The following is a 21,703-nucleotide window of genomic DNA, read 5'->3' on the forward strand; positions in this document are numbered from 1 at the left end:
ATAAAAAGAGAATCATAAGTAATAATAAAACAGGAAAATTAGTTGAATATAAGACAAATAGTGCCAAATTCTACTTGCTCACATCCATGGTTGAACAATTTCCTTTAATTAACATCAAAATGAACATGGGCTTGCAGGCAAAGTAGTGTTGCAAAGCAGAAATCATTTTAGGCCAAATACCTTAGGAACTAGTGTCAATCCTCACACCTGCCTTTGCAGGCAATCTGACACCTCTAGATCTCCTGGGAGGGAGACTCAAGAGGAATATTTACCTTGTTCCTACAGAACCTATTCCAAGTTCTGCTATCAAGGATCTCACTTCTTGGGAAGCAAAAAAGGATTTAAAAGTTCCATTTTGGGGAAAATTTGTCCTAATTCAAGGCCCAAGGAAGAAAGTACCAATCATTCAAAACCTCACTCAATAAATTCTGTCACACTTGGGGGAAATTAGTAGAACTGTATTTAAAAAAAAAATTAGAGTCACAAACTCAATTGCAATGCAAAGAATAATTTAAATTCAAGCACTATTTCCCTTCGATCTACTAATCTTCACTAAGAATTATTCACGTAATCTTTATGATTGTTAAGTAATCAGACAACAAATTTTAGGTGCCCACTAAGATCTGTGACATATAAGCTAATAGAGAGCTAAACCAATTAAATGGCAGAAATGGATGCAAAAATGTGTGATATAATTAACTAGAGTGTGAAAGTCATGTTTGTAAAGCATTCTAAACTACAGTTCTAAACTCTCTCTCTTCCCAAACTAGAACATTGTGATGGTTGCTATCTAGCCTTAAGCTATAAGGTCCTGAAGAAAAAAGACCAAGAAAAAGTAAACTGTAAATTTCAAGGTCTCTGTTACTGAACCTAGAATTTTTCTTCAAAGATTAATAAAAACGAATGAATCATATGCATGCTAGTATTAAGCACACCTAATTATACTATAAAATTGATTGGAAAACTCAAGTTAGAAATTCATCTTGAGAATACTAACAGCTGTTTTTCTGTTGATATAATTCCTTCTGAGAGAATAAGAGAGAGAGAGAGAGAGAGAGAGAGAGAGAGAGAGAAAGAAAGAAAGGAATAGAAAATCAGTAATTAAAAGATAAACTGTTAAAAAATAAAAATTAACCAAAATATTCTTTTATTTTTCTGTTTCCATGAAATAAAACTTGTATATAGTTTTCAAATCATGGTAGTAGTATTATGACATTGCACAGCTCTCCACATCATTTCTTTCATGAAAGCTGGTTTAATTTAAGAAATAAATTCCCTACAAAAGAACATGAAAATGTGAAAAAAGTGGAATTTGAAGTAAAAAAGCCTTGGACTAATATCTTTTGTTCATACCTTCAAAGCAAGCCATTTACATTCTGATCTCCTTGCTCTGATTTATAAAATATTTTAAAAATGCCACAATCTTTTGATATAAAACCCACTTCATTCTAGAAGGACCTTTGAGGTGTAATATCAACACCAGCCCCATATATACTATGACTTTAGTGTTATAAACACTTTAGCCATAATACTGTATAAATTGTATTTGTTTTCCTGTTCTGTCAGTATATGTAATTCTTTATGACTGTATGAGACTTGCCAAATAAGCACAAACTAGATACCACAGAGAATGTGTTCAATAAGCAAAAGAATGACTTTTGTTTTCATTTCATTATTTAGTATTTTTGAACAATAACTAAGTTCCAGATACTGTTGTGGGCAGAAAATACAGCTGTAAATCATTAGAAAAGAGTTCCCGGGTTTCATGGAACAGAATCTAGTGGAGGAAGAAAGACATAAAAAATAAGGCAAAAATAAATATATAAATAAATAAAGTATACACTGTGTTGGATGCTGATAAGTGCTAGGAAGAAAAAGCAGAGAAGAGGGATTGGAAATATTAAGGAGGGAGCTATTTTAATTTAAAATACATTGTTCAGGTAGGGCCTCACTGAGAAAGTGGTATCTGAGTAAAGCCCTAAAGAGTTGAAAGAGTCAGTCACATAGCTGTCTGGGGGACAACTTTCCAGGCCTAAGGAACACCAGTGCGAAGACCCTAACACAGTTGAATGCCTGACATGTTGAACAGCAAGGACACCAGGATAGTGGGAGTAGAGTGGATGAGCTAGAAAACTACAGGAGGTGCTATCAGACAGAAAAAGGGGAGGGGGCTGTTAGAACTTTAGTCCAATTTAAAGACCTGGGCATTTACAGTGAGAAGGGGAGGCATTTCACACACTTGAGCAGATATGAAACAAAACTTGACTTACCTTTTATCAGAATCAGGATCTTTCTTGTTGTTATGTTGGCAATAGATTAATGAGGTACAGACATGAGCAAGGAGAAAGGAAAATACTGTCTAATCCAGGTAAGAGATGGTGACTGACTAGGATGGAGTTGTAGAAGTGATTATTGTGGTTCAAGTCTACATATATTTTAAAGATAAAATAGAGACACTTCACTGCTGGATGGAATACAGAATGTGAAAGAAATAAAACACTGAGGTTTTGGCCTAAGCCAAAAGAAGACTGACGTTGCTATTAATTTAGATGCAGAAGAGTAAGTGAAGATCATGAACTCAGTTTGAGACATGTTTAATTTCTACATTTGACAATAGGAGTCTGAAGGTCATGGGAATGTCTGGGTTTGGGAGGTCAACTCTGAAGTCATCAATAGTTAGATAATACATAAAGCTAGGAGATAGGAGAAATCATCACTGATATTAGCCTAAGATGGAAAGAGAAAAAGTACAGGAACTGAATCCTGGAATAATCAAGCATTAATAGGTCAGGAAGATTAAGAATGACTAACAAAAAAGACTGAGGAGTGACCAAAGAGATAGGAGGAAAAGCAGGCAAATGCACTGCACTAGAGCCAAATGAAGCAAGTGTTTCAAAAAAGAGACCCAAAGTATGTCATACAGCTGATAAACAGGAATGAGACTGAGAATTGACCAATGCATTTAGCACTATGGAGATTACAGGTATTGTTCACAAAGCAGGTTAGAAGTTTTTGCGGTAAATGCCCAGCTAGAGTAGATTCAAGAGAAAATGGAGAAAACAGGACGAGAGAAATGAGAAATAATGATTGTAGACAATTTTTTTAAACTTTTGCTGTAAAGGGAAAGAAATGGCGTGGTAACTTGGTTAGGTGAGTTGGTAATAGAATTTTTTTTTAATGATGTAGGAAAAAGAGGGGAAACGTTTTGTCCTGAAATAGCAAGAGGGGGTGATTTCTAGAACACAAAAGAGGGACTGCCCTTTTCAAGGAACATGGACGGTTCATTACATTAGAGGATAAAAGGCAATGGAGCAACTAGAAATAACTCTCATTTCAAAGAATTTACTAATGAACATGATATCCAGTGGATTGTAGGCATTAGCTTCTTGTCACAATACATTCCTAGGACTCATGGTTAGTCAAGTTTTAAAATAAAGCATAGTTATCAGCAACACTATACTGTAAGCATAGAACCTCACACAGGGTAGGCCCTAAAATATTTGTTGTATAAAAAACAATTGTTTGGGGCGCCTGGGTGGCTCAGTCAGTTGAACGTTCAACTCTTGATATTGGCTCAGGTCATGATCCCAGAGTCATGGGATCGAGCCCCACGTCAGGCTCTGCACTGAGTGCAGAGCCTGCTTAAAATTTTTTTCTCTCTCTCTCCCTTTACCCATCTCCCTAGCTTGTGTGCCCCCCCCAAATAAAAATTAAATAAAAATAAATAGCAATTGTTTATTAAATTGTGATTATTAAATCAATAAAGCTGAAGTCTATACCCTTATAATCATCTGAAATTAACAAAAGTATTCAACATATTAGAGGGAACCAGAATTACCCATTTACATGTAAGTAAACAAGAAGCCTCAGCAGTTCACTGGTTTTTCTGTGTCACGGGGTTTCACAAAGTTGAAAATGAAACCCACGTACTATAATTTCTGGTTAAATACTTTTCCATGCAACCCATACACTCTTGCTTATAAAAAGTAGATGATGGGCTATGAAGTATGCTTAATACATTAAAAGGTAAATTTATAAATACAAAGAACTGAGATTCTTAAATAATTGTGTGTATAATTATATGAACTCTAATAATCTTTTCATATTTAAATCATAATGTTTGCCTTATTAAAAACTTAGGAGTAGTCATGAGAAATACTTTCAATGGCCCATGTCTCATAAAGAAGGTTTCAAGAAAGGTTTCTTTATATCTAATGAGCATAATGAGATGAAGGAGATGGCTCAGAGTAAAACAAAAGTAAGCCATGAATAAAATCCTGGTGAGTACCACTTACCAACTGTGTGGTGTTGAACAAGTTACTTAACCTCTCTGTGCCTCGGTTGTATCATCTGTAAAATGGGAATAATAATAATAACGACCTCATTGGAATGTTTTGAGGATTAACTGAGATGATACATCTAACCAGTTTAATGAAGGAGCTGGATTCAGAAATCAACATTTCTGTGTCTCCTGATTTCCTCAGGTGAAGAAATGAACCCCAAATAAAATTTCAGGTGGGTGTCTTAGCTTTTCTGCTCATGCTTAGAAAATAAGCTATCTATCCTTTTGTTTGGGAACTAAGTAGTCTAACAATTTCATAGTCTCATTCCATATAGGACTATATAATATACAAAGCCCCAAGCTTCTGTCCTGCCTAAAGCTCATCCTTTCACTTAGCTCAGGTTTGTTTCAAGCTTTAAAGTCTACAATGGAGGGTGGGACAAGGTAGTCTCCTTCATGCTGATAGCCTACATTCACAGCAACAATTCCTGACCCTTCCAGAGTCAGACCCTAGGAAAGTGAAATTGGAATGAAAGATCACAGTGGAATGTGGCTGACACAATTGTCATGTGTGTTCAGGGCTTTCTGAATGGCAAATACACAATCAATGACCCTTCTTCTGGGGCAGGTTCATGGCTTTCTCAAAGAATCTGTCTTCCCCAGTTTTATTTGACTAGCTCTGTTTGTCCTTTGAAATCAATCCTCCAATTTCTCTCTCGTTATTCACCACCTGGGACCTGGGCTTCAAGATATTACCAACCTTTATTCTGACATTGGAGGACTTGAAGCTTTCCTACCATGTGACTTTCTAATCTATTATAGAGGCAGGGGCATCTCCAGCCACAGCTGTGGCTTTTAGACTTCAGACTATATCCTTCGGCTTCTGGAGGAAATACATCAAGTTCTCATAAGTGTCTGCCCTGAAGTTCCTCTCACTTGGTTCAACTGAATGGTAATCACCCCATCCCTCCTACATGGAATGGTAGATTATGTACAACAAACCAACCGCTCTCCAAAACAATCCAGTCTCTGTTCTAGCTTTACCACCTCAACCTTTGTTGAGACTTAAAATGGAGTTTGAACTAACGTTGGACTTATTAGTTGGATTATGTCCTAGTACTTTCTGCAAATAGTTACACCTCACTTATTTAGCCTCCCTTCAAAGAGAAAGACAGAAAGACCCCCATTTTAATATCTGAATACTTAAATAGAACATTGCCTAGCCTAGTGGGAGTGTTTAGAAATATTAGCTATTGTTATTATTCATTATATCTTTTTTTTTAGGTTTATTTATTTATTTTGGATGAGAGAGAGAGGGACAGACAGCATAAGCAGGGAGGGTAAAGAGAGAGAGGGAAAGAGAGAATCTCAAGCAGGCTTCGCACTGTCAGCCCAGAGCCCTATGCAGGGCTTGAACTCATAAACTGTGAGATCATGACCTGAGCGAAAACCAAGAGTTGGACACTTAATTGACCAAGCCACCTAGGTGCCCCCATCATATCTTTATTATTTAACATTTAAGGAGTGGATTCACAGAAAAGGAAATGGGGAGGAAAAAGTCAAAAATGTTTAAAAACCAAGATAGTGTGGTGTCATACAAGTTAACAGTGTAAGGTGTTTAGCTTTTTAGTTTGTTTTGTTTCACTCTTTGAGAAGGGAGTCATCACAGTGTCAAATTTTGCAGTGAATTTTAATAAAACAGACCTACTGCATCCATCACTTGGCTGCTGATTACATCATTTTGAGCAGGGAATCTGAGGGAAAGCCAGACTTCAGTTGCTCAAAGGTGAATAGAAAATGAAGAAATTGAGACAGTGAGAACAGGCAAGTTGGGAAATAAAGTTACAGGAAAAGAAAAGATAGACTGGTGGCTAAGCGGAGACACAGTGTTAAGCAACTCTTTTGTGGGTATTGTTGTACTTTTACTTTTAAGAAATTGATTTGAATATGTTACAAAAAAGCCAACTGATAGAGCGAGAAAGATTGAAGATAGTAGAGACAAAAAAATAATCAAAAGGACATGAGAAGGGGACATCAAATATCTAGAGGCAGGTACTAGCCTTAAACAAAAAGGGCAATGCTTAAGATTGGAGAACACAAGTAAATGAAGATGAGTATGGAATAAATAAGTGTACAGGGATATGTGGGAAGAGAATCAGTATTAGAGGACATCAAAACTAGTAATCTAGGAAAGGAATGGTTATAAAGAATTAAGGACATGGGAATTATAAGATGAAATAATTAATAGTATTTCTTGGCACAGAGATGCCAAGGAGCATGACAATGAAAGAGGATCACTAGATTTGCAAAATCTGTATCCAGTGATGGCATGCAGAAGTGTATTTTTAAGAAAATGGTGATGATAGACGTCTGAAAACAAAGGTTGAGAAAGACATATAAATAAAGAGATCTAAATCATGAGAAACAAAGGCTGCTTGTGAACACCATTTCATTTGGCCAGGGGAAAAATAACTAACTGGAAGAAAGAAAAGCACATTAAGAAAATAGAATAACTATAATAAGAGGCAGCAAAAGATGTAGCATCTTTGACAGAGCAAGGGATAAAATGCTTAGTGCACTAACATTAGGTTTCATTGAAAAGGAAAGAGTTCAATCCAGATATTATCTTCTCAGTAGAATAAGAAGGGGTGTTGTTTGACTCAATCAAGGGACATGTGAAACTGGTCATTGAGGAAGTGGAAAATTGGGGGAAGCCATTTAGAAGAGTGTAGTTAAGATTTTTTTTTTTAAAAAAAAGATAAATCAAAGGACTTCCAAAATTTGATAAAGATTGCAGAGAGTATGGCGTTTTAGTGCTTTCAATTCGTGCTGGTGTTCATTATTACCCAGCAAAATTATGCAGTTAAGGTTGGCTAAGGATAATGATGATAATATCTATAGTAATAATAACAGCATCAATAGCGGCATTTAACATTTATTGAGTATGTACTATCTGTGAGGCATTGAATTGATCATTTGACATGTTCCAGGTCATTTATTCCTCATAATAATCCTATGAGGTAGGTCTATCATTATTTGAAGTAACTACTTTAACCAGAGTCACTGAGCTAGTACGTTGCAAGCCACAAAGATACCTAGGAGGTAGTCTGTCTCCAGAATAAAAGTGACTCTCCATAAGTGTCACTTAAATATTTTGCATTTTAAAATGTCAAAATATAAACATATTCCTGCTCTCCATAAGTAGCTTCCTTTAACTTAATTCCTCTCAGAGTAAACTACTAGCACAAACCAATTAATGAAAAATGACTCCTGACATTTTTAAATGTTCAAGGTTTCTGAAGAATATATACATGCCTCCTTTTAACCACTCCCAAGAGGGGATATCATCCCTCCTTTGAATTAAGGAAATAGAGTTTCAGAGAAGTCAAGTTACTTACCAATGGTCCCTCAGCTAATAAGTGGAAGAACTCCAATTCAAATTCAGATCTTCTGACTCAACTTCCAAGTCTTTGCCATTCAGTTCATTACCAGTCTTTGTCCATCCTTTCTCCCCAACATTCTTTACATTTCTATTGTCTTTCTTAGATTCAAGTTGCACAATCCTATTTCAAATTCCCACAACCCACCAGAATTATTACATTATCACAATAAGCTCTCCCTAACATAATAATGGCCCAAATGACCCTTTTAGCTTATATTTGTGATAGACCAGTTACCGTGGTGGTCCTTATGCTTCATCCCCTCCTGTAATTTTGCCATGTAATTATGTATTGCCTTCCACTGTGTCTCTGGGCTTGGCCATAACTTTTACCAAAATAAGACTCAACCAGAAGCTTAAAAACCACTTGCTTGTTTCTTCTTTGCTCTTACTCCTCTTCCACGACCATGAGAACTTGCCAGGGCTAGCCTATTGCAGGATTACACACATACATAGAGATGAATGGCCCCAGTTGGTCCAGCCAAGGCCATCCTAACTCAAACAATAGCCACTTAACATACAGCTAACTGAGCCAACCTTCAGCTAACCATAAATTGGGCTAACCATAAACTGGGCATAAATGAGCCCAGGCAAGATCAACCAATCTAAGTCAAGATCAGCTGAATTCCATAAATCCAAAATTTTACATGAGGTTTTACACTGAGATTTTGTGTTTGTTACATAGCATAATTTTATTTATTAAGTGTTCTTATTAACATTCCAGTTAGTTAACATACAGTTCTATTAGTTTCAGGTATATAATTGTAGTGATTCACCACTTCCATACAACACCTGATGTTCATCACAACAAGCTCACACATTAATCCCCATCACCTATTTTACCCATCCCCCCACGTACCTTCCTTCCAGTAACTATTAGTTTGTTCTGTATAGTTAAGAGTCTGTTTCTTGGTTTGCCTGTCTCTTTTTTCCCCTTTCCTCATTTGTTTTGTTTCTTACACTCCACATATGAGTGAAATCATATGGTATTTGTCTTTCTACACAGCGATAGATAGCTAATGAGTACATTATGTAATCCATCCTAAATCAAAATGGCAGAGTAATATTCCTTCATCATTACCTCATCATGTCACCAGTTCACTCAAAATTCTACTGATCATACTGTGTACAAACTCCTATTGTTAAAGGTCATATTCCTCCACTGCCAATATATAAAATTTCATTCCTACACTACAACCCTTTGACAAACAAATCTTTCAGTTATTCTCCTTATTTGATTCCTATATAGTCTTTCAAAAAATAAAAACAAAACTCAGGCATGCTGCTAGTTAATCTGTCTCCTTTGTGCAAATTAGGAACCTCAGGCCTAGACTAGAAAGAAGAGCATAGGCTGAACTTTAACCCCCCAAAAGTCTTTGAGAGGGCCCTATGCACAACTCTACAACTCCACACAGAATATATTTGAATTATTTCCAACATTTTCTTAAAAAGACCTCCTTAATATCACTTTACACGTGAAAGTTTCTATATTTAATCATATGCCTAGATTATAGCTCAAAATTTTTTCAATACTTGTACAATCTTCTGGTACTATATTAAGTTGGGTTCGTTTATATATTGTTTCTAAGCAAATTTATTTCCTAAGTTCTCTGGGAGCCAAATAATGTGCCTTTTCTCCTTTATCCCCTTTTCAAATATATGTAACTAGTTAATAATACACAGAAGATCCTCAATATATGCTAAATGAAGAACTAATATATTTTATGTATAATATATATGTATATATCTATATATAAATATAAATAAATATAAAAACATAATATAAATAATATATTACAGTAATATTTTAATACTGTAAATAAAAATATGTAAATATAAACTAAATATAAATATATTTTTATATAAATTATATATATATATAATGGACTTTTTATAATGGAAAGTTCACTCCTGTTACCTCCTCTTACCTTTCCTGTAAATATTCTTAATAAGCATATTAGTAATTGACAAATATCTGTCCTATACTCAAAAATTTTAAAACTATTTGATTAATATTCCTAGTAAATTATTCTAACGCTCCATACATATACAGAAATTAATTTATCTTTTGGCATTGGAGACAAAACAAATGCAAGCCTTTTTATATTTATACACTGCAAATTAATTAGTTTTTACTTATATTATTTTCTTTAATCATCACAGACTACCCTGTGAAGTATTAGTATGAACTGATTTTTATAGACTGGAAACCTGAAGTCCTGACTCAAGTTGATGATGCACAGAAGAGCCACAATACAAACTAGATCTTCTTGTATCAAGTTTATTGCTACTTCTCCATCCAAATGAATGGAGATTTAGTTCTGATTTTACTTTAAAAGCCTCACTCCAGACCTGGTACTCCACTGGTTCACAGGGTTAGAGGATTAAGATATGCTCCTGTTCTGAAGAAGCATATAGTCCAGGTTGGGAAACAGGCATATACACAGATAATTTAATAATAATATGGGAAATTATAAGGCTAAGGAGCACAGAGGAAATGTACCTGGGGGTTCAGAGAAGCCTTCCTGGAAGAGATAAAGTCTTGGCTAAGTTTAGACGTGAAGCAAAGACATTGAGGAAAAACATTATGGGCATAGAGATGAATATGTACAAAGGAGAGACCGGAAAAGCCTGAAGCTTATGGAGATCCTGCAAGCAGAGCAATATTATTCAAACACATGGCATGACTCATTTGCTAAAGTGGAAATGTTAGGAGATGTAAAAACAAAGAAGTTTGGGACCAGGTGCAAAAACAAAAACAAACAAAAAACAAAAAAATATAGAGAGATTTGAGAATTATTTAGAAGATTAAAAACAATATGGCTAAATGATGACTGAATTTAGGACTGTCAGGTGTCTGGGTGAGGAGATAGAGCACCCAGATTTGGGTGGGGAATGGGAGGCAGAGGATGACTGAGTTTGGGGCATGTTGAATCTGAGGTTCTATGGAACATTTAAATTCATCTGTGCATAAGAAAGGTAGAAAATTGAGTGTGAAGGTTAGAAACATCAGGCCTGGTGATGTGCAATTATAAGTACTCTTTAAACACAGTTACGCCCAATCAAGTGATGAAAAACTAAACACTATGGCTACAAAATACTTTATATGGTTAGGATTGTTAAAATCATCATTACGTTTGTTCATAAAGGAATGTTCTGAGAGAAAGTGACTAAAGCAAAGCATCAAATCACCAACACCTAAAAGTATTATATAAAACATAGTGTGTCATAAAGTTTGATTGACTCTGCTTTGAATTCTATCCCATGTTTGTTAAAATAATTTTCATTTTTATGTTATTGTAGTAGTTTTCAATTTTACATGCTTTATTCTGCCTCAAAACACACATTTATAGTAGTCATTTTCTCCTTCCAGCTAAATATCCAATGCAATGCCACTAAACAGTGCAGGCACATTGCTTACAAAAAAGTAAAAAATATTCAAAGATACCAGTTAAAGAAGAATATTCCTCTGTTGCTTGCAGGATACCCAGAGCGCTTAAGTTACAGATTAGATTATTTAAAATTTACTTTAAAAATATTATAGGACCATCACTGTCTTTAAGGACCTGTGAATTGCAGGCATTATTCAAATACATAGAATAGTAAGATGTAAATCAACAACAAGAAAAGTGTCAAAGTATTCACAAAAGACTTTGGGACTATGTCCATCTGAATATACAGGTTCATAATCCCTAACCTATAATTCCAAAACCCATATACTCTGAAAACTGATATTTTATTTGTAAGTGTGTTGCAAACTTGATAGGTACAAAACTAAAGCTGTACTAACATGAGAGATTTATGGTCTTTATTTTTTCCATGCAATAGGAATATTCATATAATTCTTTTCAGATATGAAAACGTAGAATTATAGGGTGCTTCCCAGAATGCATCTAGTTTTCCATAATATACATCATATACTTACAAAAAAGTCAAGAAAATTCTGAACTCTGAAACACACTAGCCCCAGAGTGTTGAGATAAGAGATTGCAGACCAATATAATTCAAATCCAAAACTTAAAATTTTAGGGGTGCCTGGGTGGCTCAGTGGGTTGGGCGTCCAACTTTGACTCAGGTCATAATCTCATGGTTCATGAGTTTGAGCCCCACGTCGAGCTCTGTGCTGACAGCTCAGAGCCTGGAGCCTGTTTCAGATTCTGTGTCTTCCTCTCTCTCTGCCCCTCCCCTGCTCACACTCTGTCTCTGTCTCTCTCAAACATAAATAAACATTAAACAATTTAAAAAAAACTTAAAATTTTAGATGTTATTATAATCAAAATGTTCAATACAGCTGAAAAATATAACTCTAGGTAAAGATATGATAGCTGTCTTTTGAGATGAATCAACTCATTCTGTGTAATTAAATAAACCAGTGTACCAACGGGTGAGGGTTACAGAAAACAGTATTGCATCTTAACACAAGACAAACTGAAAACAAAAAGGACTACAACAAGAGTTCTTCATATAGGGTTATGGGGTTACCTAGTGGGGATGTGATAAAGGATTCTAGGTGATCCTTTCCATTCTGAGAGTCTTTAATATCTCAACAACACACTTCGAGTTAATAGTACATCTGGGTTTAGAATTTTATCAACTTTGATTATATAATTTTCAATATTTATGAAAAGATATTTGCTACAAGACATAACTTCATGGAGAGAGGTCAACTCGTCAACATTTCTATACTGTCGTTAAAGTGGAGGGCCAATCAAATTTGTATTTAAGAGAGAATTATAGTGTATTGGGGTTGATTATTAAAAATCTCATTCATATTCTATAATTTTTCTCATACCTAAAACAAACACAATTATTCTATTCTTAAATAAGAAAATTGAGTGTCAGTATTAACTTTGTATGTAAATAAGCTTGAAATTCTTAAAATGATATCTTTTTCTATAAAATAAGATGCTTGACAAACATATTGAAAAATAGCTAATCTAACAATTTTGTTTGTTAGAGTAAGGCTGAACTTTTGCCTTTTCTCTAACTTCCAAAATATATTTTCAAGAAACTGGTTGAAATGTTTTTGAAGAAGAGGGTATAATACATTGAAAATTCCAAGAATTTTTGAGCAGGTGCTAGGCATTTTTAAAGAAAGACAGTAGACTTCCAAACTACGATTATTTCCAAAGACAGACCACACAGCTGAAAATGGAAAACACATATTTCCAAATGTCATAATACTGTTTAAAGAGCAAGAAAGAGAAAACTAACTATTCCCATATTTGGGTGATTGAAAGCTGATCAACAGGTGATTTTTCTACACCCACCAAAACATTCAGATAACATTTTCAAAAGAAAGACCTGATAGGAACTCAGCCTTCACACCCACCATCACCAAAGTACTACAAATTTAAGATAAGATTTTATGTGAACCAGTAGTAATCTATTCTTATGCTTTTCTCACCAAAACATACATATCATACATTTTAAGCAAAAAGATAATTCTAAGAATAGAAATAAAGCAAAGTCTTGTCACATTTGTGATTGCAATAGGAAAGACAAATATTACCAGGAATCATACCTGTGGCAGGGCTGAATTGAGCTGTCTCTGGAGCGAATCTCTGTCATAGATGACATCCTGCAGTCTTTGCTGGGCAAGTGAGAGGCTTTCTTGGGTCTCCCGAAGGGTGTCTAGAAGACGGTCCCTTTCATCTAGCATATTCACCATCAGCTGCTCAAAATGGGAGTCTGAGTCTGAGCCACTGCTTTGGGACCCCCTTTGGCTCATTGGGGTGTCCTCATTAATCGTGGGCATCACTTCACACATCATTGCTTAAAGGAAGTAAAGGGGAGGGAAGTCTTAGTACTAAGAAACTACTTGCGATAATGCCACTTGACCCTCAACTCACCGAACTCTGCAACTCATTAGTCTGATTGTCTCTTTCTTCTCCTACACACTATTCCAACTCCAACTAAATATTTTGACCTCAATGAAATATGATTCATTGACTTCGGCCAATCTACATCCTTTCTCTTTTATTGATAATCTATAAAGCTTCTACCCAAGATACAACTTGGTTTCACCTACTTCTCAAAGATTTGGGTTTTTTTTCATGATTTATTCCTCCAATTCAATTTATAGTAATATGTTATTCAACTTACTAATAAGTGATCTTCACCTGTAAGTTTACAAATCTCTTATAGCTAACACCTCCATTTTACCCTTATTTGTTATATTGTTAAAAGCAAGCAGAGTGTCTGGCTGTTAATGGGTAGGAAGTAAATGATTTTTGAATGACTTAAATAATTGAATGAATTAATGTTCACTCGTTCATTTAGGAAACCTATGAATAATTGAGTATTCATTTTATATAATAATCAGTTTTGACTTTTTAATTTAACCAACAGATTTTTTTGCATACCAACTAGTTTATAGTTTCTTGACTTTACAACTCCCATTTTATTACTTTTATGTGCTCTCTACCTAAATTGTTAAGGTAGTCTACATAAAGTAGATAAAGTGATATTGGCTAAATTTGATAGAGGCTTTATGAAACAGACTGAGGTGCATAAGTTTGTTTAGGTCATTATTCCCCTAATTACTGTTAGTTTCCTTTGTCTCCTGAGAACTGCATTGTCTGCTTTCCATCCAAACAATACAAGCTAACACTCTTTCAAATATTCCACAAAACAGACACCATAAACTACATTATCTAATGTAGTAACTTCATATCTCAGCTGTTAATCACAAGGTTCCAGTCATGAAATAAATGAACTGCTTAGAATATTTTTAAATCATTTATTAATTTGATTTAAAATAGACAACAGACTTTTAGATATACTGATATACCGTATAGCATTTTAAAAATCAGAAATTATCTCATTTTCCCTTTTACCTTCTATCTTATGTTTGAAAAAGAATCAAACCCATCTCAATTTCAGTTGTTGTACTGAGGCCAGGAGCTATTAATTAGAGGGCTTGGTTTTGCAGAAGGCTGATGTGGAGATATACTGGTTTTGCTGTTGATCCTGGAGCATTCTTTGGTTTTATAATGCAAGGTCAATTCATTTTTCTGCCTATATATTCCTGTCCTTGGGGAAAATATTTCTGGTGATATAGTCAAATAAAATGTCAAGACTTAACAGGTCAATAGTTAATTACTTTTATGCAATTCTTCATATAAATTGGGTTATTGAGGAGATAAATTCAATTATCTGAATGATTTGGTCAGGGCACACTGAAAACTAGGAGAAACTTTTTAAAAGATAAAAGGAAAGTATCTTGTGACTGATATTCTACATAAAAATTTAAGGGGGGGATGAATTGTAGGATAATTCAAGATAATAGTTTGAATTGTTGCTCATCACTCCAAACACTGGGCTACCTGAAGGCAAAAGAATTGACTTGTTCAATTTCTTATTCACCCTAAAATAAGTAAAAGAATAGATACATAAGATGTATTTAAATGCACACGCGAGTGCACACACACATTGTTACTATTGCTAACCACTTAACAGATAAAAATATAATATTTTTTGTATTTTTCTCAATTTGAATTTTTTGAAACACTATCACAAAAATGGAAAGAAGACTCGTTTCTAACTGCTATACATCTTCTTTTCGTTAATTGAGAAGGAATTGGGAAAAAAAATGTTCCAACACATTTGAATATTAAAAACAATTAGTTCACATGCCATGCATGAAAATCCACACACTGAACAGCTGTGTCATTCTGAGAAATCATTAGCAGGAGCCAATGTGTTTCTTTTTGACATTTAAGGTTAAAACAAAACACTGGGAGAGGAAACGATAGCACTGTGACAATTTGTGCCAGAACACTTGCAAGGTTTACATTTTAGGGTTACTTAAACATTCTTAAATCCGTATTTTACATCATATCCTTCTTGGGAAAAAGCCCTTCGTGCATCTTAACTCTGAATTACTCATAAAAACTTGAAATTCCAAGGAAAAGCATAACTGCGGTGATTACCTCAGCTACAATGCCCTCCTGGATATACTACCCTAGTGCTAACAAAGGCTTGGTGTCACCATGGGACATTACACATTCACGAACTTTGGGCTCTTATATCAGTATAAGAGCTGGTGCTGATTTAGTCAGTCCAGAGATGCTACAATGAGAAGTAGCTTAGGGACTTAGGGTCTTAGCCTATTAATTCACTCAACTTGATTTGATTTCACAACTAAGGCATTGGAAGGAGAGCAAGTCACATCACCTCTCAAAACCTCAGTATTCTCTTCTGTAAGGGAGGGGGAGAATCCATGATTTTCTTTTAAAACAAGCCCATTGTAAGGCTTCAATAGAATACCTGACTGAGATAACACAGTAAAATTCTAAAGGGCAATTAAAAATTCTAGTATTTATTTAGTTATTGTATAAAGTGAACAACATTAACCTTTTCAGACAGAATATTTTGCCTTTATGATTCATTCTAATTCTAGGCCTAAAGTTTTAATTCCAGTGGGTACTCTGAACTCTTCAAATCCAATTGGGAGAAATTAAACTATGCAAAAGTTACTTAGGAAATAGATGACTTAATCTGCTTTTTCTTCACCAACAGACAACCCAGATGAGCAAATCTAAAGTCTTTTCACCAAAACTAGAAGAAAATTTTTTTTTCTAAAAAATTTAAAGGCCACTTTCATGAACTAGCTTAGTTTCTGGCACTAGAACTCCTATCCTGTCTTATATAAATGACAAAATACTTGTATAACCCTGAAAACAAAATACAACCTATTTCTAAATGCATATTTGGGTATTAAGATCATATATTCAAGGTAAGAGTTAAACACCCTATTGTAGAATGGCCAACATCTGAAGCAACTTCCAAAGGCTGTCTACCCTCTAGTGTACTCCATCTTCCTATACCACTTTTAACTTTTACAATCATTTTCAGTCTTAAAAATTGTATTGTACCACATAATTCCTGAAAAACCAGGAAGGACATCCTAACAGCTCACTTGGATATTTGCCTTTTCAGCACCCCTCTCCAAAGCCAATTGAATTTATGAATTATGTTATCCTCTTCTAGATGTTGATGCCTGTTCATGAAATTACCTAAGGTTTCAAGACCTAGTTAGAGACATTGTTTATTTTGTTGTGAAAGGAAAAAAAAAAAAAAATCTGATTGGTTTAATTGTCCCAGTGCTTAAATTTAGCTGGAAGAATTTTATACCAGGAAAACCAACTCCCTTACTCTTAGTATGTAACCTTGACTGTCTTCCAGATCTCACAGATTTCAAAATAAAAGTTTTGAATGCCCACTGGAGTCGTTACCCAAGGGCTTTCAAGATCCAATGTGTTTCTTAGTAATATACGCCTCTCAAGAAGTACTTATCCAGATATGACAATGTTACAAAAGGCTTTTTTTTCTGTCAATGAATCACTTTATTGAAGCAAATCATTGGGATTTAGACCCGACTAGAGGCAAAGATGCAATTATTCTGGGTAGTTAGTTTCCTCTTCAAAGATTTAGTCTTAAGAACCAACCCAGCTCCACCTCAGTTAACCCACAAGGAGTGAGAGAAATCCTAGCCATTGTCTGATTACATTACATGAATATTCCTCCTCCTATTTAACTCTTTGAAATCCCTCGTCCTCAGGAAATATTATGACCACCTCTAATGGAAGCATTTTGCACTTTCTTTACCCCAGTGCTTTTACAGATGGCCAGGAGCCAGCCCTCGCCACACAGCTGGACAGTTATCTCTCAGCCACACCCCCCCACCACCACCCTGAAGTTGACTTCATAATTTCCACACTAAAATTCTGTATGGTTTGCCCAAAGAGAGACAGCCAAGTCGGGAGGAGGTGGAGAAACAGGAGAAGGGAGAGGATGGGGGCGGAAAGCAAAAGGTATGGAACAGTAATTGGCAAGGAGGAATTTGCATCTCATCTTCCCTGGGGGCGGGGTGGGGCCGGGGAGGGGGGTGGTAAAAAATAAATAAATAAATAAACAAATAAGGCGGAATGGAAACCTTGCAACTCGAACACAGTTTCGGTACCTAATGTCTGTAATTTCGGGTCCTGCTTCTTCAGTTGATCAATGACAACCGCAGTCTCAGGCTTGACGAGAGGGGAAGCTCACAGCCGGCACTCCTGGACCATTTCCCTAGCAACCGGAGGAGAAAGGCAGCTTAGACACTCGCGTGCCCCGGCGCCCTCCCTGAACGTGCCCCGGCTGGGTGGCGTGGCAGCAGCCCGGCATCTTCCCGCGGCTCCGTCAGCAGCCAAAAGGAGAAGCGTCCATCGGAAAAATGGCATATTACAAATTTTGCTTTGGGAAGCAGAGCTCGGTTCAGACCATTGTCAAAGGGAGGAGAGGGGGAGGCGGCTCTTAAAGCAGTAGCGGCCCCTTTGGCGGAGCAGCCTCGGCTTCCCGCGTGCAGCTGGTGACCCGGGGCGGGGAGCCGGGAGCAGGGGACTGGGTTGGACTCACAGAAACTTAACCGAGCGGCGCCGCTCCCCCCCACCCCCCGGCCACCATCCCCCCTCGCAGGCCACCCGGAGGGGGTCCCTGCAAACGCGAGCTTTGGGGAAAGGCGAGAGGAGTATCTGGAAGAGAAGTTCTCCACCCATGCCCCCACCCGGAGCCTCTCCGGAGTTGATGGCTAACGCCGAGAGTTGGGAAGCTAAAGGGAAGCGACTCCCCAGGGATGCGGGGAGCACGACAGGTCGTCTCCCGGCCCCCAGACTGTTTCCGCGCCAGGGCGTCTCATCGAACTCAAAAGAGGCGCCTCTTCTCGGGAGAGGCGAGCCGTCGGCCCCCCACACCCGACTCTCCTCCCAGCCTCTTGGCGAGCCTCGTTGCTTGCACCAGTCGGCCGGGGGGGACCAACCTGCCGGGAGCCGGTGCGGACGCTACAGCATCGTCTCTCCTCACTCGCCTCGTGCTGTCGCTGCCGCCGCTCCTCCTCCCCCGCCTCTCCCCCCTCCTCCTCCTTGGCAGCCGCCACCTCCTCTTCCTCTGGAACCAGGGCTTCCCCTGGAAGCTGCTGCAGTGGTTTCCACCGGCCCTTAAATAAATTCTGAAGTAATCACGTCTTTGCTCTCCTCCTCACGCACACGCGCTCGCGGATACACACGACTCCCTCAAAGCCGCTCCCGGGCTGCTGGGGCTGGCGGCCGTCCCAGCGCCCCTGAGAAGCCAAGGCTGGGGGTGGGCAGGTGTGGGCAGGGGGTGCGCTCTTCCTCGTCCGGGCTTCCCCCGCACAATGGTCGCCGCAGGAAAGCGCGTGTCGGCTGGTGCTGTGGGGAGGCCGATGCGCTTGGGCACCTTCTCGCTCTCTGGCCTTCCGTGCTTGTCATTTCTCTAAGCAGCGCCCTGCTCCCCGGACCGAGGCACGGTGGTCATGGTTGACCTGAGTCAAGCTAGGGTGTGGTGGCATCTGTCACTTCTCACTGCCTCTCCAGCTCTTCTCCATGCATTGCTTTGGCGATAAGGATGGTGTGCGAAGTCCTCCCCGCCCTAGTAAATTTCAGCTGTGAGCAAAGTCTGGTCTTTGGAAAGGGGTTCCAGTCCCCCTCTATACCTACACATCTCTTTAACCTCTTCTCCTTTCCTTCTGCCGTCAGTACAGACTCATTCCGCCAGGAATAGGGAGGAAGCAGGAGACAAAACCAGTACCCTCTCTGAGAAGGGAGGAAATGTTGTCAGGGAGGGAATTTAGCCTCGCCTAGTTTTAGTGAACGGGAAGAGGCCACGGAGAAGGGAACAAGGAGAAGGATTAAACTCTGTGTATAATATGGGGATTAATGCAAGTATCCTCAGGGTTTAGGGCAAGAAATCCAAAAGGCATGTTTTGCTTTTGTGTATCACAAAGAGTCCGAAGCTAACTGAAAAAATAGTTTGTGAACGCCATCTCACTTAAATCAAGTACAATATCAGGAAACAGGATCTTTTCTTCTGGAGTAGCATTTAATTCAGTTAGCAACCCCAGAGTGAAATGCAAGGCCAAGTTCATATATTTCCCCCTTCTCTTCTAGACTGTTATTCAAATTCTGCATCATGACATAATCCTATAGTAATTAAATATAAGAACTAGGTATTTATCCAAAGGATACAGGAATGCTGTTTCAAAGGAGCACATGCACTCCAGTGTTTATAACAGCACTATTGACAATAGGCATAGTATGGAAAGAGCCCAAATGTCCATCGACTGATGAGTGGATAAAGTAGATGTGGTGTGTGTGTGTGTGTGTGTGTGTGTGTGTGCGCGCGCACGCGCGCGCGCGTGTGTGTAGGAATATTACTTGGCTATCAAAAAGAATGAAATCTTGTCATTTGCAACAACGTGGTTGGAACTAGAATGTATTATGCTAAGTGAAATAAGTCAGTTGGAGAAAGACAAAAATCACATATGATTTCACTCATATGTGAAATTTAAGATACAAAACAGATGAACATAAGGGAAGGGAAGCAAAAATAATGTAAAAACAGAGAGGAAGACAAACCATAAGAGACTCTTAAATACAGAGAACAAATTGAAAGTTGCTGGGAGGGTGTTGGGGTGGAGGATGGGCTAAAAGAATTGGGACATTAAGGAAGACACTTGTTGGAATGAGCACTGGGTGTTATATGTAAGTGATGAATCACTAAATTCTATTCCTGTAATCATTGTTATACTTTATGTTAACTAATTTGGATTTAAATTAAAAATAATTAGGTATAAGAATAATTAGATGATTCATTAGATGTCTACTGAAGCATTATTTCTGAAACATAACATGCATATAGATTACCAATGGATCTTATTAAATTGTGGATTCTGATTCACCAGGACTGGGGTAAACCCTGAGCTTGTATACCTCTAACAGCTCCCAGAGAAGATCACACTTTGACTGACAAGGGTCCAGACCACTCAATCAACCTACCATTTGATGTGGCTTAACCACTCTTAACTACAGAAAATTCATTAACTCATGCGATAGTCCAGTCCATTTTCAGACAGACCTAATTTAATAATAACTTTTGCATATTAATCATATATCAGTACTCTTTTAACTTTCACTCTCTGGCATTTCCCAGAAGACATAAAATGCCCTTTATACTTGAAAAAACTTCATATGTTTAAAGACAGTTTATATGTCACTCGGTAGAAGAATTCCTTTCTTATTAAACCTTGGTTCTAATTTCCTTAGTAATCAACATTTGCCTTGTACAGCTTCAGATATTGTAACCATTTCCAAGAAGAGTGTTGATTTGCCTGACTCCCATTCACACATCAAATAAAAGTTTTAATTCTCAGTATAATCCCTACATGCGGCTGACACACAATTAAAGGATACCCAGTAGATGCTATCACAAAAAGGAAGAACTTGATAATGGAAGGCTGGAAATAGTCATAGGTAAAAAATATTTTAGTAAGAAGAGATAGTCTTCATGGGCACTCTCAGCTTAGAAACGATACGTTCTCATTTTCTTACCACTAACATCACTACAAAAAAAAAAAATAACCTTTTCAATCAAAACTGAGGAGCATTTATAAATAGCAATTTTGCAGAAGAAATTAGGTCAGCCAATTCACATGAGTAAAGAGGAGTCACCCTCTACACCAGTTCTTCTAGTTTAATAGCCCTCAAATTTAGCATGTAGGAGAATCTCCAGAAGGCTTGTAACAACACAGATTTCTGAACTCCATCCCAAGAGTTGCAGATTCAGCAAGTCTGTGGTACGGTCAGGGAGCTTGCACTGCTAATAAATTCCCGGGCGATGGACTACTGCTAGGTCAAGAATCCCACTTTGAGAACTACTGCTTAAATAAATCTGAAGAAATTTGGGAACAAAATACATAGAGATCCAAAAACACATTTCATCTTGTTCATTGAAGACAAAAAGTCTCTCAAAAACATATAGAACCAATTGATATGCTACAGTTATCATCTGCTCTTTAATAACCAAGGATCACTGATTAAGATGAGATATGCTTATCTTCTGGTCAACTAGTTTTAGGAAGAGATAGTGCAGGGCACCTGGGTGGCTCAGTGGAGTAAGAGTCCAACTCTTGATTTCGTCTCAGG

The 21,703-nt window shown here is 37.4% G+C and overlaps 1 protein-coding gene across 19 annotated transcripts in view; it reads right to left on the reverse strand.

Annotated features, from left to right (window-relative positions):
* The window catches only part of PPFIA2 (PTPRF interacting protein alpha 2), a 478,195-nt gene extending 460,330 nt beyond the window's left edge, over nucleotides 1-17,865 (reverse strand). For 5 of the 19 annotated variants that reach the window (XM_045062111.1, XM_019835293.3, XM_019835292.3 and 2 more), the window contains exons 1-2: nucleotides 17,689-17,855; nucleotides 13,246-13,496 (exon numbers count right to left, since the gene is read on the reverse strand). In XM_045062111.1, the coding sequence (XP_044918046.1) occupies nucleotides 13,246-13,494 (249 nt within the window). In that variant the 5' untranslated portion in view covers nucleotides 13,495-13,496; nucleotides 17,689-17,855. Of the gene's footprint in view, nucleotides 1-13,245; nucleotides 13,497-17,688 lie in introns of all 19 variants that reach the window. The other 14 variants (XM_019835280.3, XM_019835277.3, XM_019835279.3 and 11 more) reach the window with 6 other exon arrangements.
* Between the last annotated feature and the right edge of the window lie 3,838 nt (nucleotides 17,866-21,703).

The sequence above is a fragment of the Felis catus genome, chromosome B4 (assembly GCF_018350175.1).
Source record: "Felis catus isolate Fca126 chromosome B4, F.catus_Fca126_mat1.0, whole genome shotgun sequence".
Lineage (NCBI taxonomy): Eukaryota > Metazoa > Chordata > Mammalia > Carnivora > Felidae > Felis > Felis catus.